This window comes from Limanda limanda, chromosome 2 (assembly GCF_963576545.1).
Source record: "Limanda limanda chromosome 2, fLimLim1.1, whole genome shotgun sequence".
Classification (NCBI taxonomy): domain Eukaryota; kingdom Metazoa; phylum Chordata; class Actinopteri; order Pleuronectiformes; family Pleuronectidae; genus Limanda; species Limanda limanda.
The window spans coordinates 14,686,193-14,712,782 of record NC_083637.1 but is presented as its reverse complement, the minus strand read 5'-3'; the positions used below and the strand labels follow the sequence as shown (position 1 = coordinate 14,712,782).

Sequence of the window (26,590 nt, the reverse complement as noted above, 5' to 3'; positions counted from 1 at the left end):
GAGGAGGCAGAGACGTGTCAATCTTTTTATAGATTCTATCTGGTGAACTTGTCAGCGAACAGTTCCTTATTAACACCTTCAGAGGACACAGAGCATTTGGAGTCATGTCTTTCTGACACCAGACGAATGTAAATCCAATATTCACTCACTTGTTTTGCTCTTCACCAGCTCCCGGGGGAAAAGGATGCATGTTGCATTTTAGTTTTGGGCAGGTACTAGGCCTATTCATCAGAGCCTGTCCCCTGGAAACAGCTGTTTGCTGCTGCTGAGGGTCACTCACCAAAACCAAAACAATGAGCTGAAAGATGCTAAAATACTCAGGGCTCAGGGAAATATAATCTCAAAGTCGGTTTACCACAGATTTATTTTGAGGAATCCAGGAAAGTCTGGATGTGCAGACTTTTCAGTTTAGTCCTCACCAAAATAACAGGTGCGAAAGGTGCGTCAGACCAACAGACCAAAATTTGGCCGAACGAAAGGTGGTGGTCTCGTTCTGGATCAAACTCTACAATGATTAGGTTTGTTCGCGGAGTGTTGGGCTTCTTTGTATAGGTCAGACATTTTGGACCAACTGGAAGAAGTTGAGAAAGCATTAAACAAGAGAGAAAGAAGCAGAAGTGACTCGTAGGATCGCTTGTAGTCGTTGCCTCAGACGTTATAATGTTTGAACTACGGGGACATTTGTTTTGCTTGTAGTTATAACATGAAGCGGAAAAGCTACAAACCAATCAATGTCAAGTATTGGTAGACGGAGCCCTATAGGAGATGACAACAGGACGTAGGTATGTCATTAGAAAGTCTATATTGCTCCCTGAATTGCACTGAAGAACAAACACTTCTTTTAAATCTTGGAAGAAGAACCTACAAATATTAAACTGACTAATATCTATTCAAATCCAAATTACAGCATTGTTCCAGTTTGAGTTATTCAAGTCATGAAATGTTGCCAAACAGCATCTTGTCACCAGTCACAGGTTCAGTTTGTTTATGGTGTTATAAAAGGTTGTTTATTTCACAGGCTAATCAGCATTTATCCTCCAAAATACCTGGAGCTTTAACAATGCTCTGCTTGGCTTCACAGGAACAGAAAAGGAAAACTGGGAGCAAGGAAAGACGGAGAGTGGCAGCCAAACAAAGCCTGTGTTTGACCAGCAGCGCACATGAGAGGGTGAGGTGAAAGCCTGGGGGACATCTTCCTCTGAGCTGTGCCAAATCATATTTTACATACGGTTCCAAGGAAGCTCAGCCGGGGGAATTCCAATTTCCAGAATAACAAAACATCATTTGACAGCCACATTCAAAACAATGATAGTTTAAACAAAAAAAATACATTTCGCGCAGCAGCATGCAAACTATGCTTAAATTACCATAGACAATTTTATGTGAATAATAATTCATATGCAAGGCTGGTCCTTAGAGATAGGAGAGGATTATCCCCTCACTTTTTTTTGTTAGCCGTTCGCTAGAAAAAGGAAGTTCTTCACCGGAGAGTACTGTAAACTAACCATATATTTCTCTGCTGTATTCCTCTACCATGTCAATGCTTGCACTGACTGATATTGTTCTCTAATAATCATGTTTATATACTATTCATGAGACAAACTGTTTTCCAAAAAAGAGCAAGGATGACTCATTAAGCCTGACATAGAAGCACTGCCAGAACTGAAAACAGAAACGTGTAATGAGATGAAATATGAAGAATCACTGCAACCTCAATAATAGAACCTTTCCTCCGAGATTCCCACATTAAAAAACGTGATGCAGACATTTACTGTTGGGATTTGGTTTTTCGCCCTATTTTCCTCATTAGCGCAGGGCCCATTCTAACCCTGCGTGTTGAATCGTGAAGCTGGACTCAGTCAGCAGAACCCCAAACTTTGCTGTTGTTGTGATCGAAAATGTCACTTATGGTGATGAGTCCTGGTCGCTGCTGCTACAGCTAGAGTGCTGGTTGCTGATTATTCTAGTATTAGTATCTCTTGATACTGAGCGTATTGTCTGTCCAACTTGCCCTTCCCCCTAGGCCCCTAACAACACACATGCTAAGTGTGAACTCGATGAACAGTTCTCAGGATATGCGAGCTACAGACAGACAGACAGAGATTACTGGAATTAGCCGATAGATTTATATCCTTGTTTGGTCATGTGTTTGTCTGGCTGGCCGTGGCTTTCAGATTTGTGTAGGATGCAAACTCACCTTCACACCTGAGGTCCGTTTGTCCATAAACTCTTCAAGTTGGCCCCAGTATTGAAACACTGTTCTATCCCTTTAGACTCCTTCGATCACCCACAGAGAAAGTAACTAGGACCGCGCTCTGCATTTTGCACTTTAAATCTTTCACTCTGCCTGTTTATAATCTCCAATACATTGTTTGCCTACAGTCTTACAGGATCTTCGCTCACTTCTGCCATACCTGCCACATAAGCCAGCCTTTGTTTGGATTTGGATCTGAAACTGTTGGTGCGCCTGCCTGCCTGCATGCTCTCAGGATTTAGATCTGGGACACAGAACAGTTTGAATCTGTGCCTGCCTAGCTCTCTGGAAACAGACTGCTGGACTCAGTCAGCCTGGAGACTAGCTCTAACTCAGTCCAAATATTACAATAAATACATTAAAACATCTTTCTCTTCTCCTCCTTTCCTCAGAGTCCTGGAAATTCAAAAAGCCCTAACAGCATGTATCGCATGTGTTAATTAATGAAACATGTTGTGTTTGCATAGACTTTGTGACAGTAGCTGACATTTATAACAATCCTAATCCTCTTTCAGATTCTTCAATTGTTTTTCATTTTCATGATCTCAATGTATTCCTATTTTTTTTCTTTACAAGATATACAATGTAAAAATTCTTCATTAAAATGTATTAAAATGTCTAAACCTATTTTATATATTTTATTTACTTTTATACTAACATTATCTAAAATGTTTCGAACAATGTTTAAACCCAGATGAATCCTTGATTTTACTCAAGTAACAGAGATGTTTCATTTTGATCACTTTTGATTTGCATCATATCCACTTTACCAGTGGCTTTGATGTGAGTCTCTGCTGTAACTTTCGGGACCAAGAATGACAAATAATAAACACACAACTAGCCAGTTAGCAAGTCAGCTCGTGTTATCCTTCCACTGTTTGTATTGCTCACTCATAATGGATCACAGCCAAAGCTCCTCCAGTAAAGCACAAAGGAACAAGAGAGCCAAGCGACTCTAGAAGATTATGGCACAAGAAGTGAAGATAACAACTCCCATGATCCCACGCTGCTTCATCAAAACTAGTTATTTCTGTATTGTTTCCGATAGACAGACCTGTAGTGGCTGAAGTTACATATTGATGTTTAAGTGATATATTTAAACTCATACATTTTTAATCTCACTGTAATACAATACTCTTCTTCTTCCTCTTCTTTGTTGAGTTTATTGGCGGGTTGAAACCAACGTCAAGGTTCAATAGCGCCATCTACTATATCTTTTTCTTCCTAATCAGGTGGAGGTACTGCAATCTTCTTCTTCTTTGTTCGGTTTATTAAAGGGTGGCAAACAACACCAAGGTGCAAATACTCACATGTGCACTGAAAGGTTTGTTGGTCTCCTTCTTCTTTCGGTTTAATAGAGAGTGGCAACCAACTTCAAGGTGCATTAGTGCCATCCACTGTGGTGGTGCACCATTCCCTGCAATCAGTCCTCATGTACATACAAGCAGGAGCGATTCAAAGGACTTCTGGGGCCCTTCAATGAACCAAAGGACCTCTCGCAGAGAAGGTTGAGAGAGAAAGACATCAATTTGCATCTTTGTGCTTTTCCGTCCTTTTTAAAAACACCGTCACCCGACACGGGGCTCAAACCCACAACCCTGAGATGAAGAGTTTTATGCTCTACTGAACTGAGGTAGCCAGGCCACTATGAAAACAACATAACAAAGGCATACAAGCTGTAGTGTTTACCATAACTGAGGTCCTGTCATGTTCGCTAAGCTAACTGCTCACATCTGTCCAGACAGTGGTATTAATAACACTTAACAAATAAGCTGGTTAAGCACAACTTGGAAAAGCAACAACAGAAGTTAATTTCCCATCATATCCTGCAAATAGCGCATGATGTATATTCACTCTTTGTTTGTCTTTGCATTGGAGCCAAGTCAGTTTGACAATTTGACAACTTTTTAACGAGTTGGGTCGTGATTTTTCTAAAACCATCCTGAGAGCAAGTTTATGTTAGGGAGAGACAAACAGAAGAACAAAAGCAAACCTGTAAATAAGAAAAAAACAACAAAGAAAATAGGAGGAGAGTGACAGGGAGAGATGAGCTCGAGGGAGCCTGTGAAAAAACACAGCCAAGGAAGTTACGATACAGATGCAAAAGTAGAAAAACAAAAGTGATAGAGAAGATGCGTGACGACTGAAGAGAAGAGCTAAATATATGCCTGCTGCAGAGAGGGGTTATTATTTTCACTTCACACAAGTGTTCACAGGAAAAGAGAGAAGACAAAAATTGAAAACACAGTGTGCTCGGTCAGCAGGAAATATATGACATGTTTTGCACTTGTTCAACCGTCACACCCCTTTCTCCTGACAGAATATATATAAATATAAATATATATATATATAAATTTAAGGTAATGTGTGCAGAGGGAGAAATGTGGCCTCTTATGAAGGATGTAAACTAATTAAAATCCTTAAAGATCTTTAAAATGTTAATTTGTCCTTATTAATGGAAGACAAATTTGCCCTGAAATAATTCTGACCTTGTGTAACTTGAAAGGCTTCAAATGGCTGATTGAGAGTCTGAGAGAAAAGAGACCATTTGGAAAAGCCTTCTGGACAAATGTACGGAAACCCACGCGCACGCACTCAAACACACAGACACACACGAACACACAGCGCCTGGTATCAGTTTTCATTAGAGATTCCTCAAGAGGATTGCTGATCTTACAGCTACAGAGCATCACCAAACAGAGAGTGAAGCAAATTAATTCCTACGTCCACTTTAACTGCTCAGTATACTCTAGAGATGGAGTTCATCTAAGCCAACACTACACTGACCTCCCTGTTCTTTTTTTTAAGTTACCTTCACTAGGAGCATTAATTAAATCAGGTCTGCAAATCCTCTGCAGGCCAGGCTCTTTGTGATGGATACAGAGACTCGCTGGTACAAACACACAAAGATGAAAAACAAAAGGAATCTCTGGCAGACAGGCAAACGGAGAAAGAATGACTAAAATGCAAGAAATTAGGATCAGATCAGAGCAGCAGCTTTAACAACTCATGAAAACCAAAGGAACGTGTATGAAAGAGACATAGCCAGTGGAGATGTGCAGAACAAACACGATGAAGAGTGACAAAGAGTTCGATACTGTGGCTGCATATGTTGCATTTATGCTCAACAATGTTACGCATTGTGATAGGCCAATAAAGCACAAGGCATCACTCTGAAAAATCAATAATGTGGGGAGAAAAAGACAGAAGGTGTGAACTCTCTCTTGTTTCTTTCTCTCATCTCTTTGAACAGCCATTCAGAAGACCTTCAGAATCCCAGCACTGTGCCTACTTTATTAAATCTAGACATCCATTTGATTTTGTCCAAACCTCCAAGAGCAGCGCAGTGCTTCATGTAAGCCTAGATTTATGAATGACAAGACAGCACATATAAAATTCTCTACAAATCGAGGCGGAGAGGGGGGTTATGGGTAGACGCAGGGTGCAAAGGGGATCACAAAGGAGCTGTCATGCACGCCTCCATATGTCATGGCGTGCCGTGTGTAAAACAAGCTGATTGATGACATGTAAAAATAATTAAAGAAAAAAGCCAAACACATGTATCTGAATGACAAGAACAGAAACTACAACCTCAAACCTACACAAAGTAAACAAAGCCATTTTCATCATCAAACCTTAAATGTCACTGTATTCAGATCGTTCTATTTTGTATAACCGATCAACTGATGCAAATTAAAACTAGCTTTGAGTCTTTGAAATTCCCTTTACAAGCAGTTTCATCAGCGTGCATGGTGCAGCCATGACCTCGACAGCTCCCACTGTCGGAGGTGGCGTTGGTTAGAGGATTGGTTGTCCTGCGTAGGAGCGCTCACTCTCTGCACTGTTGGTATTTAAGTGCAGCAGCAGATCAGGGATTGAGCTATGTGGGTTTTATCTGTCAGGACGAGCTATGCCTTACAGGCAGGCTCACTCAGGTGGACAGTGTTGTTGAACACTGTGTTTTTGACTTTTGAGAAGACCTGCGTGCAGGAGTCCACATCCACTTCCTTCCTCCAGCGTGATTAGAGGTGTCATGACCATTTGCAATCACATGACCTAGATTTCTAAGGTCCTTATTGGCAGTATTAGAAACGTCCCTTCACCTCAGCTCAAATAGGATGTGAATATGCTGTTGAACATGGATTGTGTATGTATGTTTCTCACTGTTAGGTTTGTCAGTGTTGTGCAGTGTTGTGCAGGTGTTAAAGCAGGACATCTGGCTACGCCCCCTCAAGCCTGTCGCTTTATTAGAGGGTAGAGTATGTGTGAAACTGTTGAAAAAACTCAATCTAATTGTGGGTGGTGGTGAAACAGCCCTAGAAACACCCTAGAAATGTGATATTTTCCTGAGAGATCTTGTATGTATTGCCTTGTTCTTTTAATTAGTTTAATACAAAGAGTTGTGTCTAAACTGCTTTAAGCTGACAATTATCTTGTTGAACCTTTTCAATCTGCTTGTAGGGTCTGTCACTCCACTGAAACTACATTTCCTAAAGTAGTAATATATCCTCTACGAAACTGTGGAGTCAGATTCCACCGCTCTACTTCTCTTACTCAGTCTCTAGAGATGTATACACACCTCTAGACCAGTCGCATCTATCTGAAAGAACCCCAATGTGTTTACTACAGTAATACTACATCAACAATGAAAATGTGGATTACCCCATGGCTCTGTTCCTAGCCCTCTGCATTTCTCTCTTTATATTTAAGCTCTTAGCCAAATTATAGGCAGTCCTTAATTTCTACTGTTACACTGTATGCACCTTGTCAAATTAACAAATTAAAGGCGAGTCTAAGAAAAGTGAATTTTTTTTAAAACTCAGATGAAAACAAAATGCTGGTCACAGACACCAGTTAGAAAACAAGTAACAGTAACTCTCCCCCTGTTCTGTCATTTCTCTCTTTTCACTCAGGCTCTTTGTGATACACTATCAGTCGTCCTGGGACCTCTCTCCTTCTCCTAGCTGTTGGTGCCTCGGTACTGATGTTTTAGATCTGGATCTTCATCCTCGTCACTCTGTTTCCTCCTGTGTATTTGTTTCTTTCTCCGAGACATCTGAATAATGTCCTTGTTGGGCCACCTGTTGTTTGTGTAGCCTGTCATCTTTCTGGGTCGCTCTGGTGAAGAAGATGGAGTGTGGCTCAGGTTCTATCAGTTTGCTGCCTCTGAACGGTGATTGGTTTCTTTCCAGATCATATTCTCCAGTATTGTTTACGGTCTATAATGTTGTCATCTTTATCGTTAATCTTCTTTGTCATTCTGTTTAATACAAACAAATCTATTGCACCACTGTTCGTCATGGAAGAGGTAACCATCCTCTGGAGCTCTCCCGGAAGTTTCTTCCATTTTTTCACATTAAAGAGTTTTTCCTTGTCTGATTTGAGGCTCTGAGCACAGAGGCTGCTGTAATGCTGCAACGATTATTAAGCTCCTTGAGGCAAATTTGGGATATGAATTGATTATCATATCTCTGGAAAAACATTTAGCTGTCTAAGAGTGAAATGTAATTGGCAGTGTCTGTAAAGCTAGACTAAAGTGCAATAGTTCCAGTAAGGTCAGTTAGGTTAACTGTCTGTCTGGGTTTTATCCGTGTTGGTTAAATGTTGGAGGTTGGTATTTTTGCTTGTATTGAAGGTATAAGACAATTTCTCTGAGACCTATAAATTATCTATTCGCAGTTTAATAAGCTGTTTCTGCAAATACACAACAAATCTGAAAGTATCATCCTCTAGTAGCTGCAGTTATTATCCATCCATCCATCTAATTATCTGTACTGCTTATTCTTTGAGGGTCACTGTTGGGGCTGGAGCCAATCCTAGCCGACGATGGACGAAGTAAACCCTGAACAGGTCACCACTATATCGCAGGGCCAACATACAGAGAAAAATGACCATTCACATTCACACATCTAGAGTCTAAATAACTTTTGGACTATAGAAGGAAGCTGGGGGAACCCACGCAAACATGGGGAGCACATACAAATTCCACACAGAAAAACACTGAACTGGAATGGAGTAAATATATAGAGACAGAGTCTTGCATTAGGAAGACGTGGATGGTTGGGTCGGCAAAATCCTGAACCTCAACATCAGAGACTGATGCTGATACAGCTGCTCATCTTGTTTCAAAATGTAAAACCCCCGATTCTATAATGGTTCAGTCAGATAATCATGAGAATCATAAGAGCAGTGTTTTTTATGATCAACCATATAAGTAACGACATCACACTGGAGAGCCCAATGTAAAAAAAGACCTATATTCGCAATGAAAAGAGCACACCACTTCCAGCTCTATCACTGGCAATCAGCGAAAAAAATTACAATACAGAATAATTGCATATGAGCATAATTTGTAGATTACCAGGTTTTCCCATGAATATCTGTCGTGACTTACATTTTGACGAAGGGGTCAGAGTAGCCGTTGGAGTCCATGGCGGCCAGATGGGCACAGCGTATGATACCAACCAGCAGACAGCTCTTCTCTGTGTTATAGCACAGTGACACCAGGATGCGGCCGCGCTGAGGACACACAAAACCAAACAGCGGTGTCAGACACAGCACCTGTTTCTACCCTGACATTTACCTCCTCGGTGAATTCAAGCTGTGGGCAATCCTGCACCGGGGTCAACTTTTCACTCAAAGAAACAAAAACAAGAGACAAAAGATGAAAACAGGAAATACTGACTGCAGATAAATCAGCTGTGATTTCCATCACCTTGGATATTGTGTGTGTGTTCTCACAGGCAACAGGAGGATTCAAATTAAAGCTTGTAATTAAAGGCCTTATCTGGCGAAATGACACTGCTCCCCTGTCCCTTTAATTTCCATGTTGAACCATAAACTGAGTCTAATCAGACATCACGCGTCCCTAGATTCATGAAAAGACATTAGATACAATCCACCGCAGGAGGAACAGACTGGTCTGTAGCAGCACTGGTGTGGTTTACAAATTGTTGGTCCGCTGAGTCCATGTGAGTGTTTTCCCTCCACACGAGTCCATTTAGGTTAATGTCGCTGACACGTAGATACTGATTAAAACCTCTAATTAAAACTCTTTTTTTTCTCCTCCCTTTGTGATAGAGGAAATAGAGGAGGGATTAGAATTGCTGAATATGCGAGAAAATGTATTAGATATACAGGAGAGTGATAGGGAATTGCAGCAAGACAAAAAGCTGATGAAAGTATTACCTCCTCCTCGACCACAAGCGCTCCCTGCTCCACCATTTGATTGTTAGCTTCTTTATTCTGATGAGGGAGGGACGGAAAGAGGGAGGGAGAGAGGGAGAGAGGGAGAGAGGGAGGGAGGGAGGGAGGGAGGGAGGGAGGGAGGGAGGGAGGGAGGGAGGGAGGGAGGGAGGGAGGGAGGGAGGGAGGGAGAGAGAGATGGAGAGAGGGAGGGAGCGAAGGAGAGAGGGAGGCAGAGTGTAGTTATAGCCTGCAGAGCCACCAGGTGAATATCCATTATGCAATATAATACAGTATTTGAAATTGATGCCTGATAGCCCAAAGGCAAACATACACAATGGAGATAGGACACATCTTGATATATATGTCCACAAAAAGCCATTTGGGATTTTTGTGAACACACACACACAGACAACCCCCCCTCCCCCCTCCCCACCCACATACACACACACACAGGTGTGTGATGCACATACCTGTGTAATTCTCTCCAAGCCCATATTGTAGCGTTTGCTCTCGCCCTCTCTCAGTTTCTTCAGGGCCACCCTCACCTCTCCGATGAATTCATTTCGGCCCAGCCTGTCCATGTCACATACACACAACCTTCATACACAGAAACACACACACATAGAGGGAAAGCAGAGGAGAAGCAGGTGAGTCAGTTAATACTCAGTGATGAACCCTGCCTCTGCCAAATACTGTGCATCCAAAGTGCATCTGAACAATCAATCAGCTCCCAGTCGCTTCACGAGCAGCCGCCCATGTGAATAATGAGGATTTGTACGATTGCTGAGGGTTTCCAGAGGATTTCAATCACTCTCTTCTTGGCCGTTACTCCATCAGATGCTAATTTGTTGTAATTGAACCATGTAAGAGGAAAGAGATTGTCTGAAGCCAGTAATCAGTTTACCTTCTGTGTTTCCCCGAGCTGGAAGCACAAACTGATTTTATGTTTGATGCAGGTAGAAGAAAATAAATGGAGTCATTTTACACCTTTTCAGTGTGTTACTTAAATTCTGTGGTTCTTAATAATACAGTGTAATCTGTCTGAGTTATTTATTCTCTACGCTTTCTGCAGAGGCTAATTTCAACAACAAAAAATAATTAGATAATTTGTGTTGATCAAGGCTGTTAGTCACCCCTCTGACATATGAGGGTGGCAATGCATCAATGTAGAAAGTGATGTCTCTAAATATGAGCATGTCTCCGACTCTGGATTTGTGAGGCAATATCAAATAAACATATACTGTAGGTAGTAAAAGTTTATTTGCTAGTGGGTCGTAGGGGAAAGTCAGAGCATCACCTAAGTTATTAGAATTCATCATCTAATCTGTTCATAAATGTGACGTCAAACCATTTCGACTTTTGAGATATTTCTGGACCATCCGACCAATCAACATTCCCTGCCCTAAAGTTGCACTATTTGAATTGATAAAGCTAGAATAAGACTCAGTTGAGCACAAACCCCTGCTAGTCCCCTGATCACATTCATAGATATCTTTCCCCTCTTTATGCCTGATTTCTTTCATCAAGATCCATGAATCACTCGCTGGGAAATAGGGGAAACGACATTTTCACCACTCTCTTAAAGATAGTGAAAACAATTCACAGGATCCACCACTTTGTACTTCACTCCAGTAATGAACCTTTGATTATCCTCCTTCAACCAAGACGAGTCCTATAATTGTCCAGTTTCTGCTTCCCATCTGTCTTCAGTTGCACGGTATGTTCCTGCAGCACGTTCGTTCCGATTGATGCTGTTGTTTGATAGAGGCTGAATCAATCATTTACAGTAGAGTCTTCACAGCCAATCACCTGCTACAATATTCCCTCTGTGCGCAAATATTCCCTGAAGGACTGTCGCTGCTTTTGATTTCTTCTCCTCTCATATCGCTCCCTATTCTCGGCCCTATCCCTCACTCTGTCTTCACACTCACACACACACACACACACACACACACACACACACACACACACACACACACACACACACACACACACACACACACACACACACACACACACACACACACACACACACACACACACACACACACACACACACATAGACACACACACACACACACCTTCCCCCTCTTCCTGTTCTCCTCTGGTCCCTCTGACATTTAGACATTTGACATGCTGGTTCCAGCCTTTTAGTCATAACTGATGAGTATCTCTGGCACGGGCTTCAGAATAAATCTGAGTCAAGACCACGGCTGTCAGTTGCTTTATGTCCTTTCGCTCTGTCATACATGTAACGTGTCTGCGCAGAGACGAAGGTTGCAGCAGATTGTGACACCAGTTCCGCTCAAAGTTTTGGCTCGTTCTCTGCAAATGCTGGAGCTGTTTCATCGCACCCTCTCCCACGATCCCTCTGAAAACCCAAACAGATGCTCGTGGAATCTGTTCAAGAGGAGGTGCTAAATTTTAAGGTGGTGTCGCTGCAGCGTCATGCGTTATATCGGATGAGCAAGGTGTTTTAGCAGGTGTCTGTACTTGTGACGGTTTCTCCTTATTGGTGGACAAGTAGAGTGTCAACAAGGAAGACCTTTGCTGTTTTATAAAGTATCAACAGAATAAAAAAAATAGGCTGCACTTGTATTTAAATCTCTATATCCATACTTAATGAATTCCCACCAGCCGCATTGCTACAGATTTGTGTGATTAAAGGCTTAATTCTCTGTTTCCTATATTGGGAACTTCATATTCCCAATTATGAATTGAACCGATACAGTACATTATGTGCCAGATAAAATGTTTAAGATTTTTATCATGTGGATAAATTGCAAGGCTTTATAAAAATCAGACCCTTTGTTGATTTCCCGAGAGGAAATCCCAGATTTATATGTTTTATTTCCGTATCTAATTTAAACATCAGATCATATTTTCAGAAAAATAAAACAGCCTTCTGTTGAATACTAATTAAACTCATTTGTGATTCGCTGTTCTGTAAGGCTGTGCCATAAATATGCACGACATTACAGCTTCTAAAAGTGAAGCCTTAACATCTTAGTCACCACCTGGTGGCTGGCTGCAGTGAAGCTCATAAATCCTGTCTCCTCCATGTTAGAAGATGGGGCATCAGTCACACAAACAGTTCATGAGCCATGATTGGTCAGGTAAGTGTAACTGCACTGGCTCTGGGTCCAAATGACGCAACTAAAGCAAGATGGCAGCACTTGGATGCAGGTTATTTCGGCTTCACTTTCGTATATTTGAAGTAACTGGAGCCATGTTGTCCATCTTTGTATCCAGTCACTGGGCTGTACATAGACACAGCGTCAGTATGCTAACATGCTCATGTTGATGTTTAGCAGGTGTAGGGTTCACTGTGATCTCTCCTGCCTCTCTAGCATCCTGTGTTTTATCAGCTCTCCCTTCCACTGACTCCTTCTCACTCATGCATCCTAACTCTGCCACAGACATTCTCTTTTCTACTCTGTCCTCCTCTCTTGACTCTTTCTGTACTCTTATGTCATGAAAGATCCGCCAGTCCTCCCCAGCTCCGTGGTTGTCTGACTCGGTGCGTGCTGACAGAGCCACTTTGCGAGCATCAGAAAGGAAATGGCGGAAATCTAAACACCTGGACGACCTACTCGCTTATCAGTCTCTTCTCTCTTCTTTTTCTGCCTCTGCATCTCATCAGCCAAAAGCACTTTTTACCAAACCACTATTCAATCCTCATTTTCTAACCCCAAAAAACTCTTCTCCATCTTTTCCAACCTCCTGGACCCCCCCAGTCCCCCTCCTCCCTCCTCCCTTCTACCAAGCCACTTTGTCAACTACTTTACAAAAAAGATTGATGACATACGATCTTCTTTTACTGATCCTCCTTCTAGAATCACAATTCCATCAACTTCATCTTCATCCCCTTCGCTCTCCTCTTTCACCCCTCTGTCTCCCAATCAAGTTCTGACCTTGGTAGCCTCTGCCCGCCCGACCACCTGCCCCCTTGACCCCATCCCTTCTCACATTCTCCAGTCTATTGCTCCTGACCTTCTTCCTTTTCTTACTCATCTTATCAACACTTCCCTCTCAAATGGCTGTTTTCCTAATTCTCTGAAGGAGGCAAGAGTAAATCCTCTCCTGAAGAAACCCACCCTCGACCCGTCTGCAGTAAATAACTACAGACCTGTCTCTCTTCTTCCCTTTGTTTCCAAAACTCTCGAGCGAGCTATCTTTAATCAACTCTCCTCCTATCTGAAACACAATAATCTTCTTGACCCTCGCCAGTCTGGTTTCAAGGCAGGTCACTCAACTGAGACTGCCCTCCTTGCTATCTCTGAGCAACTTCACACTGCTAGAGCAGCTTCTCTCTCCTCTGTCCTTATCCTTCTAGACCTCTCTGCTGCATTTGACACAGTGAACCACCAGATCCTGATCTCATCCCTTCAGGACCTGGGTATCTCAGGCTCTGCTCTCTCCCTGCTCTCTTCCTACCTCAATGAACGCACTTATCGGGTAACTTGGAGAGGATCTGTTTCTGAACCTTGTCCTCTCACTACTGGGGTCCCTCAAGGTTTGGTCCTGGGTCCTCTCCTCTTTTCTTTGTACACCAACACTCTCTGCTCTGTCATTCACTCACATGTCTTTTCCTACCATAGCTACGCTGATGACACCCAACTAATCCTTTTTTTTCCCCGATCTGAAACACAGGTAGCAGCACGAATCTCTGCCTGTCTGACTGACATCTCTCAGTGGATGACCGCTCACCACCTGAAGATTAACCTTGACAAGACTGAACTACTTTCCTTCCAACGACAAACTCTCCTACCCACGACCTGACTATTACCTTTGACAACTCCGTGCTAACCCCCACTCAGACTGCTAGGAACCTGGGTGTGACACTCGACAGCCAACTCTCCTTTTCTGCCAACATTACTGCAACAACGCGGTCCTGTAGATTCATGCTTTATAACATCCGGAGAATACGCCCCCTTCTCACTCAGAAGGCGGTGCAGGTTCTGGTCCAGGCCCTGGTCATCTCACGCCTCGACTACTGTAACTCCCTCCTGGCAGGTCTACCTGCTACTGCCATCCGACCTTTGCAGCTCATCCAGAATGCAGCAGCTCGACTGGTTTTTAACCAACCTAAATTCACTCGCACTACTCCGCTCCTCTGCTCCTTACACTGGCTACCAGTGGCTGCCCGCATCCGGTTCAAGACATTAGTACTCGCATACCATGTATGCGAGTACATGGTTGAATGCACTTATTGTAAGTCGCTTTGGATAAAATGAAATGTAATGTAATGTAATGATCATTTATCCTCAAATTTCCTATTAAGCAGAAACCATGGAGACTATAATAGAGGCTGATGGGAATACCATTAGTTTTGTGTTGAACAAATGTTCACCTCATAGAGGAAAAGTGACGCCATCGCTAAAGTCATGAAGATTCATTCTTTGGGGATGATGAACATATGAAGAAATCCCATGGCAATCCACTGTTGAGGTATTTTTGTTCCATCTGACCGACTGACATTGCCCACTGGCCATGCGGCTATGCATCACTAAGAAACAACCTGACTAAAACTATCGCTCTCACCTCAGCATGTAATACATAATCAAAATGTTTTTTCTTCCTGATCATATCAGAACCAGACTGGACATATCACCTGAGGTGTCCACGAGCCAATATCAGCCTCGCCCACCATCCAATAGCAAATCAAATCCTAAATTTGTCCCTATCTCCCCACAGCCGAGGACGGTGAAAGTCTATTAGGAGGCCCGACAGAAGGATCGAGAGGAGAGATGTGGGGAAGAAATATATAGGAGAGAGAGAGAGGGCAGTCCTATCACACACACACACATATACACACACACATACACACACACACAAACACACACACACACACACACACACACACACACACACACACACACTCAGATACACATTCTGGATGTCTTGACACCAACCTCCCATCATAACACCTCCACATGCTCTATCTCTCCTCTATTAACAGCCAGCCAAATAATCATTAAAAGCCGCGAGGAGTTTTAAATATGAGATTCGCATACAAGATATGCTGCAATCTACAGCCCACCTCAATCTTTTCTTGTGTGCAATAAAATACACATAGGAGAGTTGTGTCGTTAAAATGTGTGGAAGGATCGGGGCGCCACATTATCACTGTCACTGCTTTCTAATTTGAAATTTGCCCAAAGGCAGAGGCAGGCTGCAGCAACTGAGAGATACATTTGGGCCTTATCTCAAAAACAGTGCCAGCCTCACTGCAATAAAACAATCTTCAGAGGAACTTGTGCGTCTCGTTCAGACTTCAAAGAAGACGAACAGACTCTTACTGGAGAGTTTCCAGACAATTAGTATTTTTAGCTCTAATAAGAATGAATAACTTTTTTTGCAGGGTATTCCGAATCCTTATCCATTCCTTTATCTGCGTTTCTTTTAAGAAGTGTATGTGTGTGTGTTTGTGTGTGTGTGTGGGGGGGGGGGGGGTCACCACCATATTAAAGGTTTCAAGAGACAAAGAGTTCATCAATGCTCAAGTGGACACATCCAAAACAGGAATTGTCGCAGATTGCTGGAATTATAACACATGTAAACAGTTGTATCAATGTGAAATTCTGAATTTAATTGTATAACGGCCGTAAACTTAGACAACCGGGTCAGCAATACTTGTATCTGAATATCCGTGTTGCATTCTACTCTGGTAGCCAAGGATAATGCTGTTGTTTTTTCCCTGAAGGGTGTCATGTGATGGGAGCAAGACGAATTGGGCTCCATCATGACAGAGCCGACCCAATCAGGAAGCGATCTTGAGCATCTACATTATCGTACTTAAACATCTGCTTATCAAACAAATACCTAATAGGGAGGATGTAGCAAGAAACAAAGAAAAATACAAATTTACAACTACAGACAATTTAACTCAAATCTGCATTTTGTTGCAAGAAAAGACTCCAGCTGACGACCCAGGCTTCGAACCGAAAACCTTTTGCTACGAGGAAACAGTGGAAAATCCAGAGTCACTTTGGCTTTCATTTTAGCTCAAGACCTGAGCACCTCAGGCAGCCTTCCTGCACCAATCAAGGGATTAGCCAGTATGAGGCCAAGCGTGACGTCTGGATTGAGGAAATTAGTTACGAGTTTACTCAGTTGCTTCATTCTTAATAACAGCCTGGACCTCCGGTGTCCCTCAGAGATACACTCTGCACACAGAGGGATAGAATTGAGTCTAAAAAATTAATGCCATTACAACTTTTTTTTTTTTCTTGAAGCCATTTCATCACCATCCTCAATTTAGCCATTCCTTTTCTACTTAAGTGCGTCTTGCCTCAGCATAATGGCTTTATATAATCACCGTAACCGTGAATATGTGAATGACTGGTAAAATATATAAATAAACACACAAAACCGGTCTTCTCCCTCCTCTTCGCACACCACACAACTCCATTTGCATTTGTCCTCCAGTACAAAGAGCCGTGCAGCAGAGTGGACTTGACACCAAAAGAAATTTTTAATGACTCAAAAAGTGTTCGGCTGCGTTCCAGCTTTTATCCTCATGTCTGATGTTGGGCTGATGTGCAGAGCGGAGAGAAACTCCTTGTGCGAATGAAAACTCCTTATGGTCGGAATTGAGCTTGGCCCAGTTTGACTATAGACTTTGTCCCATCCAGGCCTTCAGGCAGCTCCACAGAGAGGCTGAGTCGAGACAGATGTGCGTCTGAGTCCTCGGCAGCGCACATCAGGACAGCATCCCCCCCCCCCCCTGCACCCTGCTGCGACCGGCAGAGCAGGATACAGCAGGGCACAACCCGGTGAGTAAACATCTCTCCAGGGATCCCTCTCTGCCTGCCGCTGTCTGTGGAGTAATGAGAACAAAGTCTCTCTATTGGCTGTGGCGTCTGGTCGGAGCCTGAACAGGTTTCGAGCGCGTCCCTCCGCCGCTGTCAGAGAGCGTTTCATTCACTCCGGCTCAATTGCTGTCTCACATTTTTCTTACTGTCCTCATTCTTTCGTTCCTTGGCTCCCCTTTGATTAAACTCCTCCCTGTCGTTCTTCTCCTTCTTTCTCTCAGCTAAGTGAATTTCTCTATTCATTACTTTATCCCTCTCTGGGAGCACGAGTCTCTCCATTTCATATTCTCTCCCTCTCTCTTTCTCTCTCTGTCAATTGAGTCATGGATTCTCTCCATGTTTCTATGCGGTCATCTTCCTCAGTCGTGGCCTCCCTGGTTTCTTCTTCCTCATCCCCTTAACTGTCACTTGGCATCATTCATGCTTTTGCTCCGGCTCTCTTGGTTGATCTTGGCAGCCACCTCTCTCTCTCTCTCACTCCGTCTCTCCCTCTCTCTTCATATCATGTTTGACAATGGTCATATTCCTCTTTCTACTAGTCCTCTTCATTTTGACTACCCACAGCCCCACTGTTGGTTTGTGTCTGTGGGCTATGTCCTTGAACAGAGGTCAGGTGGATTTCCTTTGGGCTTTTCGTTTGAGGGGGTCTCGTCTCAAGCTGCTTCTGGTTTGAGTTTGTGCGTGTGTGTAGCTGAATGTGTGCGTTTGTGAAAGCTAAAGGACGTTTATGTGCATTTACGTGTGTGTGCGCGTGTACGTGTGCGTCAGTGTGTGTTCTCTACACACAGACAGAGGAGGGGTAATACATGTTCTTTCCTGCCAATGATTGCCCTTGACATACACACAAGAGGATAAGCACACACCTGACTGCCTGCATTTGTGGGCAGTGCAGACGAGCGCTGTGTGTGTGTGTGTGTGCGTTTGTGTCTTTGTGTGGCTGTGTGCATGCATGTGTGTGTGTGTGCACGTGTATCTGTCGGTGTGCTTGTGTGCTCTTGTGTCCTCGGGATAAACAATGCCATCCAACCCCATTATGAATCCGCAGTGCGAGCTGACAGTGATCGTACGCAGCGCACATGTTCACCAACAAAACACCCACGAAAGTCCATCTCCGGTTCACGTTACACATGCACAACGACACGAGTGCGTCAGACTTTTTTGGGCCAAGATAGTGACGTCTGACCTCGATCACTCCATAGTCAGAGGACTTCGGGGGAGGAGGAGGAGGAGGGCGGAGACTCCTGAGCCAACACCTGAGCAGTTACCGCAGCAACAGCAAGTGGAACAGTTGGCTGCTGTCGCCTGGATGCAATAATGAATCACCTGGACAAGCCAACTGGGAAGCAGAGTCGGCGGCTGGTAGTGCATCGGGGGATTGGAAGCACAAATCTTCCTCCTCGGCATAATAAAGTGGTCACTCGGCTGTCTGGGGAATACTGCTAATTGCTGGCCACAGTGAAATCCAAAGCCGTGCACCTACCTGAGGGTTTTTGTGGTCATGTCGGCTGCAGTGATGCCATGGTACACCAGCGTCTCGCTCCACACCGGGTTCAACGTGTTCTTCAGGGTTTTTGTCCGGAGCTTGTTTGCCTGAGAAGGAAAGAAAGAGGAGGGCGTGTGAGAGGAAATTAAAGGAGTGGGAAGGATCAAAAGAAGGGCCAGAAAGAGTGAGCGATGTTTAAAGGTTGAGGGAGCAATCTCGTCAGATCAGAAAGAGAGAATAAAAGATCATGAAAATGGAAGCAAAACGGGGGACACAGAGAGATCAAGGAAGAAGGAGCCAGAGGAAAAAATCGTGGGGAAGCATCATTTATCTCTGTCCCTCAGGAAATCGCAGACATCTGCTGCCTACTTTGTAGAGGAGAGTGAGAGGACACGAGGCTTCCCCCGCCTCACCTGTCCATCTGTCTCCTCCCCAACATTCGAAAACAGTGCATTAGCACCGGCCAGACCTCCAAAACAAACAGCTAGCCTCAAACGCAACACAACACAGCAGTCAATTAAATTGCACAACACAATCAGCATGAAAAATTAAAGCTTTCCGGGAGAGGAAATGCCCAGGAGCACCTAATAGCTTCACCATCCATAAATAAGGTTTGCAGCCACTTTCTGCCTCATTTCACACTGTCGCCTCGAGGATGTGTTCATCTTGTTACATTTTTTATTTAAGATTTTCTTTTTATTTACTGCAATGTTCATAAACCCTCCTAGAAATGTGTTTTACTGACTCAAGAGGAACGTAAATTCCCACACGCAAGTCTCGCCATACCTAACCTCTGGCTCTCATGACAAAGTTTTTAACGTGTTATTGTTAAATGGGGTAATAAGACCTTGTGGAGCCAGAGGCAGAACTGACTAGCTATTCTTAGCTGCAGGACAGAGTGATGGAACGTGTTTACTGAAGCAGTGTAGGTTTTTCAAATGTACGCCACTTAGTTTTTGATTATCGGTACATTTACGAAACAAATATTATAGATTTATCTCTGAATTGGAAAACCTTCATTTTATAGCTCTAGTTATTTCTGCAGAGTTAGAATTGAAAGCCCATACAAACAGGCATTCAGTAGAATGCCAACATTGGCTCTGCACCACATTCAACACACTCATAATGTCCACAGTAAGATTATTCTCTGAGAAAAGTTGAAAAATGCTCTACCTCGCAAGGAAGTGAAAATTTAATTCCTGGATCAACCCTTGATCCAAATCCACAACAAAATTTTGTGGGCTCTTAATATATTACATCCTTCCACAAGGTTTTGTGGTAATCCATCCTGTAGTTTTTGCGGAATCTTGCTAACTGGCTAACGGACAGGGAGGAAAACACAACGGGAGGTATGACATTGTATATTTTTCTTAATGCCAACAAATAAAAGAATTAAAATCCAAAACAATGAAAGGTGAAACAGTGACTGTTGTCTGTGCAGCTCCAGCTTGATGTTGATGTAGCTTTTCCCTGTGTGCCATAGACACAACAATGAGTCTCAGCACTGCACTGGCTGACATCATCCATCTTGATAATGAACATGAGCACTGTTGTTTATTTTAAGGCAGCCGCACATACAGTACACTGTCCCGGAGCCATCGATATTCACTACAGCACCAATTCCAAATGTGTATTGATGCACATGGGAATATAGTCCCTCAAAATACGTTATTAAGTAAAAAATGGAACATGGAACATGTCAGGAACATGGTCAGAGTCTGACCATATTCAAAAGAGATGCAGATGATGACTGTCTCTATTATTATTGTTTTAGACGAAAATAAAGTAGACTTTACTTTTAATACTTTGAAAGCATGTACTTACTTTCTTTATCTCAAGCAGTTAATTGGGTACTTTTGCTTTTACTTGAGTACACGACAGTCTATTTATTTGTACTTTTACCTCAGTCAACCCGGATTCAAATTCCTTCACATGTGGCCAACAAGGTGGTTTCTGAATCTGAGCAAACTGATGCAGGTAGACTGAGGTCAGAGAGTTAGAAAGTTTTTGGAGGCAGAATAAGACATTTTTAAATGTCGTCATTACTGTTTAGATATGCAAAGTGGGTCTAAATATTACTACATTAAAATGCTACATAAATATACAATATAATCTGAACATATCCAGCTGGAAGTGAAAAAAGTGAAGCCTATTCTTTAACATGCTCAGATAAAACACCTAATCCTCTCTCTCTCTCTCTTTCTGCCACAGTCAGCCTCTTGCGACAGCGCCTCAGGGCCAGATGCTGAATCCCTTCCATCTCTCTCTCTCTCTCTCTCTCTCTCTCTCTCTCTCTCTCTCTCTCTCTCTCTCTCTCTCTCTCTCTCTCTCTCTCTCTCTCTCTCTCTCTCTCTCTCTCTCTCTCTCTCTCTCTCTCTCTCTCTCTGTCTCTCCCCTCTCTTCTGGTCTGTTTTTGTTCCTCACATCACATTGTTCCGCCTGTGCCGCCTCACCCCTCTCTACCTCCCTTTACCCTCCCCATCACCGTTCCCTTTTCATTCTCTATTTTCTGCTGGAAACTTTTTGGCTTGTCGACAAGAGTCAGCCCTCCTGAGCTTCTTTTCCGGGACGGGAACGAGTGTCTTTGATTCATGTCATTTGTTTGATTCATTAATGTGCAGGAGGAGCCGCACACAGGCACAGTCACGACTCACCGTGGCGTTGCACAGCTGTATGTGTGCCAGCTAGACTCAGCGGAATAAGTACATCACAGATAATCATCGCCTCTTATTGACTTAACTGGGTTTGTTTCCTGGCCACACATCTTATGCCACTTGCTCCATCTACAAACATTCAAATCACCAGCTCCCTCTTCCTGCCCCCCCCCGACACTCCCAGCCTCCATTTCCCCCTGCTACATCACCCCAGTGCTTTTGCATCTGTTTCTAAATGTTTTATCTCGAGTCCTCCATCCGTCCATCGTGCTCTCCCTCCTTCCTCTCCATTTGTCTGGATGAATCTTTTTACGTACTTCCTATTCCCTCTCTCCCAGTCCCTGCTTCCCAGAGCTGTGAGCGAACAGTCTGGCTCCGAGTGAATTTTCCATGCAGCTCCATTAGGAACGGCCATGTGAAGATACCAGTGACCAGCACGGAGTCGTGTGTTTGTGTGATGCAGCAGCCAGAGGATGGGAGCTCCTCTCTGTGTGACTGTGACTAAAGCCTTAGCATGAGTCTGTAGAAGAAATGCAAGGTCATGTGCCACATGTGTTGCAGTGTGATTGACACAGCGGGCACACTCGGCGGTGTACTGGTTCCTGTTTACTGTGAGAGAGAGAGAGAGAGAGAGAGAGGAGGACAATGTGCGGGACGGAGCAGACGGGTGCCGCTGCGCTCAATGTTTTGACAACTCGCTTCCCCGGCAGAAACTGAAACCTTTTGTGATCTGGATAATTCATTGCGTCGCTCGCCATGCCGAGTCGAAGATGTGGGACAGTGGAGGCGTGTGAGAGTGCGTCTGTCATCGTCACTACTTCATTTTGCACACTCCCACTTTTCAAGAGACGTGACCTCCCACGTCTGGTTGAATATTTACCAAACGCTGGTACATGGCTACTTACCTACTCATTCACGCTTTCTCTGCAGCCCACCCCCCCACCCCCCTGCCCCTCCCCAGCCACCGCCGCCGCTCTTTCCCCATCAACGCTTGCCTGTTGACGTGAGCCGTGTAACAATCCTCCCTGTTTCCATGGCAACCACCTGCTGCTGTCCTCCCCTCATCTGTCTCTCCCTCCCTCCCTCCCCTCTCTTTCTCCACTCCCCCCCTCCCTTAGTCCCCCCTTTTTCCTCCCTCTCAGTTGTCTCCTCTCTCTCCACACACTGTTGGTATTTCAAGGTCAAAGAGGGTCAGAGACAGATTGTGAGATAGAGACGGAGATAAGGGGGCAAAGGGGGCCGAGGAGAGCAGTGGCCGTGGGTGAGAAGACAGACAGAGCAAGGCCGGAGGACAAAAAATCCCACCGACATTGTTATTGTTAGCACCTTAAGACCTGAGACAGGAGCCGGGTTTTACCTATCATGCCCGGGCCTCCTCCGCACGCTTATCATAACCTCATTTCGTGTCAACCTTGAGCCAAAATGGCTGACAACAGGTTGCATTGTGTCTCCCGGTGCTGGAGGAGGGTTCGGTTGCTGTTGTGGCGAGTCTTATCTTCCCTGCCTCTCGAGCTGAAAACAAGACAAGCGCACGGTGCAGCAGACCAGAACTTGTTTGTGCTCCATAAAGCCGAGCACTGGACGAGCCACATTAAGCAACAAGCAACTAAAATGCTCTCTGCTCAGCAGCTTGAAACGACACAGTAAATTAGCCCGCTGCTGTGTCACGTCTTTCACAAAAGCATTTTGACCTTTTGATGGAGACGGACGAACAAGTATTGACAGGGGAGAGTAACATTTAAAGTAATGTAAGTCATTATTTCTTGGCTTTTAAGTTAAATTAAGTACAGCAAGGTTCTTATTTTCGAGTTTTCAATTAATCACCTTCTTCACAGGCAGTGTGTGTGAAGCGGGACTTAAGTGTCAGTGTCTGGGACAGCCCAGTGTGGTTGCATGTTACGTTAATTGCCACTGAGGTAAGGTTGGAGCAGTGACCTTGCTAGCCCCGGGGAGAAGATGAAGCTTGACGTATGGATCAGCCAGCCCATTGGAGTCCATGGCTTTCAGTCCCTGTGGAAACAAGCAGACACAGACACACACAAACACAAACACAAACACACACACACACACACACACACACACACACACACACACACACACACACACACGCACACGCACACGCACAGTAGTGTCAAAGATGACGTCATCATGCCCTGAAACACTTCACGCAACTGACAGGGTCAGAAAAAGACAGTGAATATGACAGACCTCCTCTACTGTAGTTACATCTCAAACGTGCTTCTGGGTGTTTCTTTCCACCCCCCCCCCCCCCCACCTCCCTCAACTCCTTTGTGTCATCCTCAAGGGAACTGCTCAGCAAGGTATTATATATTTATGTAAAACATTATATAATTAACGTAATGTTACTGTACACGATGTGTGATACAAGGTTGGTGTTCTCGTGCGCATGACGGCTGTGCCCAATTTGTGTGCCACAGCGCCGGGGCCACACTGTCCAGCATGTCGTTGTCGTTGTCGTGCCGTGAGATGATTTTGCGTTGAACTGACAAGCTGTGGCGAGCATAGTGGTGAGCATGCTACTGGTTGAGAGGAAGAGGTCTGACAAACACTAAAGCATTATGGGAGATTTTTTTGTCAACTGGGCAGACAAGGAGGATTATGCAACCACGGACAGACGTGTGTTTGTATGAAGAAGATGAAGATGTGTGTACCTTTGCCTTGTGAATAGTACAATGAAGACAGTTGTTCTCCTGATCAAACAGCAGGTTGAACTCCAACGTGCCCAGGTAGGCTGAAAACAACACAAATCACTGCAATTACTCTGCCAGTAAGGGACACACACACACACACACACACACACACACACACACACACACAAAAGCTCTGAGTCATATTTTTGTCAGATGGCCTCTTAAAAACATGACGCTGCCTTATATGAATTGATCTGTTTTGTTTGATTACGTTTCGGGGAATGGACAGAAAGTCGCAGAATGAGTCACAATTGTAACGTTGGCTAATAAATCATCGGAGGCACCGTGTCACGTAAAGTGGGAGTGAAACACACGCTGGGAAAAAAAATGCTTGAGTCCACAATTACTCTTCAAGCAGATGCTGCACCTCAGTAAGAAAATGCAGAAAGTGATTTCGAATGAGTATCGGCAGTGTCGTTTTTATGCTGTCTAGTTTAGTTTTCACATAAGATCACAAACACAAAACTTTCACCACACACAGAACTCACTGTCTTCATCATCGGAGTCCAACATCTCCTCCCTGTCTCCGTCGTTGTCCACCCTCCTCTCCCCGTCCTTGTATCCCCCTCCCGTCTCCCCGTTGAAGGTCTCCTCTTTCAGGATCTTCTTCTCCCTCGGAGGGGGCGGCGTGCAGGGGTAGTCATGGAAACGGGGGAAGAAGTCCGAGATCTGTGGGATGGGGAGGATGGGGCCCGGGCACACGTTGATGGCAAAGTGCTCCTGCATAGAGATCTTGACCGGCGAGGGGGGGGGCAGTGCGGTGGAGTGGCGCGTGGTCGACGGGGAGGAGGCGGACGAGGACGGGGTGGAGGTGGACGAGGGGGGGATGGTCAGGTGAGAGGTGGAGGGAGGAGGTGGGGCTTTGGAGACGCTCATGTGGACTGTCAAATGGGACTGGAAGAGGGGAAATGAGGTGAGACAATAACAATTGAGACCGAAGCAGAGTAGAGGGACAAGAGGCTTTAAATAAGAAAAGGAAAACCACACAGCCACATCTCCTCCGCCTCTAACTTTCCAATATCAGCGAGTTTGTTCGGCCGCAGCAGGAGTCGCTTCTTCTTTTCAAGGCAAGTCAACAAAGTCGACACCATGAAATTCACAACACATCTGAAACATCCGGGAGAAAACAACAAAAAATACGTCTCTGCTTTCATCTGTTGATGCAACTCCGACTTCTCAAAGGCCGAAATAGAAATTCTGCAGATCCACCAGCACTCGGAGCGTGAGTCACACAGAGCGTCGGCACACCAATCATGCTGCTCTGAATGAATATTCAAATGTAGTGCTGCAAAGTATGAACAAGTGATGTCACTTGTGTATCTGCACTTAACTCTAATCCCTCCCTTATCTCTGCCTTTCACTCCTCTCTCTCTTTCTCTCTCTTTCTCTTTCTCCCTCTCTCTCTCTCCCCAAGTCCCCTTTGCAATATTTACATAATACTATTTGAAGCGTTTTCTCGGCACTTAGCACATTTTTCACTAAATGAAGCAAAATAAGCGTTAACCAAATCCAAACCGAGTTAAGCCAAAAGCTATCATTTATTATTTTTCCCCACAGAGACTGAAAGATACTGAAGAAACATTTCCTCTTTGCCAAGGTTTTATAAAAGCAATCGCTGAATCTAAATGATGTCTATATGTGCGAGAATTATTCATAATAAATAACTAGTTATTACAAATAAAATCTCAATTTGCTCAACACTTAAAACAGGGTCCGGACCAATCCACTTTAATTTACTTTCACAATGTGAGGGAAGGCATCATTTCAAACACTGCTACAAAAAGCAGGTCACCAGAGAATCACCTCCTATATATTTAACTTGTCCATTATGTTGCATCTTGTGCGTTTAGCAAACATCTTGATTTCAAAGACAACTTCACCCTGAAAGTGCTACATCATTTGCATATTTGCAGCTGTGTTATTTGCCATGTGTGTAATAATTAACATTTTAATCAGCGATCAGTAGTCTGTTTATTGTTTTCATAACCATGTCGGTCATCGTTGATGATTGTCTGTCTTCATGATGCTGCTCGTCTATTGATGAGCCGAGGACAATTTTTCACTTTGGTGGACATTTAAGTTTGGTTACACTCTAGTCTACTGTGTTTTGATTAATTCATTTGTATTAAATGTCAGAAGAATTCTGGATGATGTCCTCAACTTTTTCTTGTTTTTACTGCCCAACTGTAAAAATTCGAACAGCCTGATTTACAATTGCAGAAAATCAGTAAATTTACAAATCAAAAATTTGTATTTTCTCGATTGTTATCAAAATCGTAACATATGTAAATTTGCTGTTGTCATGTGTGTTGCCATATGCGTTGGACTCGACTCTGCCTTTGAACTGAGAACGTTTCGTTTGTATGTAGAAGCAACGAAGAAGCATCAGCATCTGATCAAACCTGCTTCTAATGGGAATCCTCTGTGCAGGCAAGCACTAAAAATACTACAAAGATCTTCCTTTTCGTCAGTTGCAGTCATAT

The 26,590-nt window shown here is 43.9% G+C and overlaps 1 protein-coding gene across 1 annotated transcript in view; it reads right to left on the bottom strand.

The window, feature by feature from the left end:
• The window catches only part of doc2d (double C2-like domains, delta), a 31,760-nt gene extending 6,777 nt beyond the window's left edge, over window positions 1-24,983 (bottom strand). Inside the window, exons 1-7 of the mRNA XM_061095168.1 lie at window positions 24,596-24,983; window positions 24,069-24,148; window positions 23,332-23,406; window positions 18,740-18,849; window positions 9,913-10,039; window positions 9,443-9,499; window positions 8,649-8,773 (exon numbers count right to left, since the gene is read on the bottom strand). Of these exons, the coding sequence (XP_060951151.1) occupies window positions 8,649-8,773; window positions 9,443-9,499; window positions 9,913-10,039; window positions 18,740-18,849; window positions 23,332-23,406; window positions 24,069-24,148; window positions 24,596-24,983 (962 nt within the window). The remainder of the gene's footprint in view (window positions 1-8,648; window positions 8,774-9,442; window positions 9,500-9,912; window positions 10,040-18,739; window positions 18,850-23,331; window positions 23,407-24,068; window positions 24,149-24,595) is intronic.
• Window positions 24,984-26,590: the final 1,607 nt, after the last annotated feature.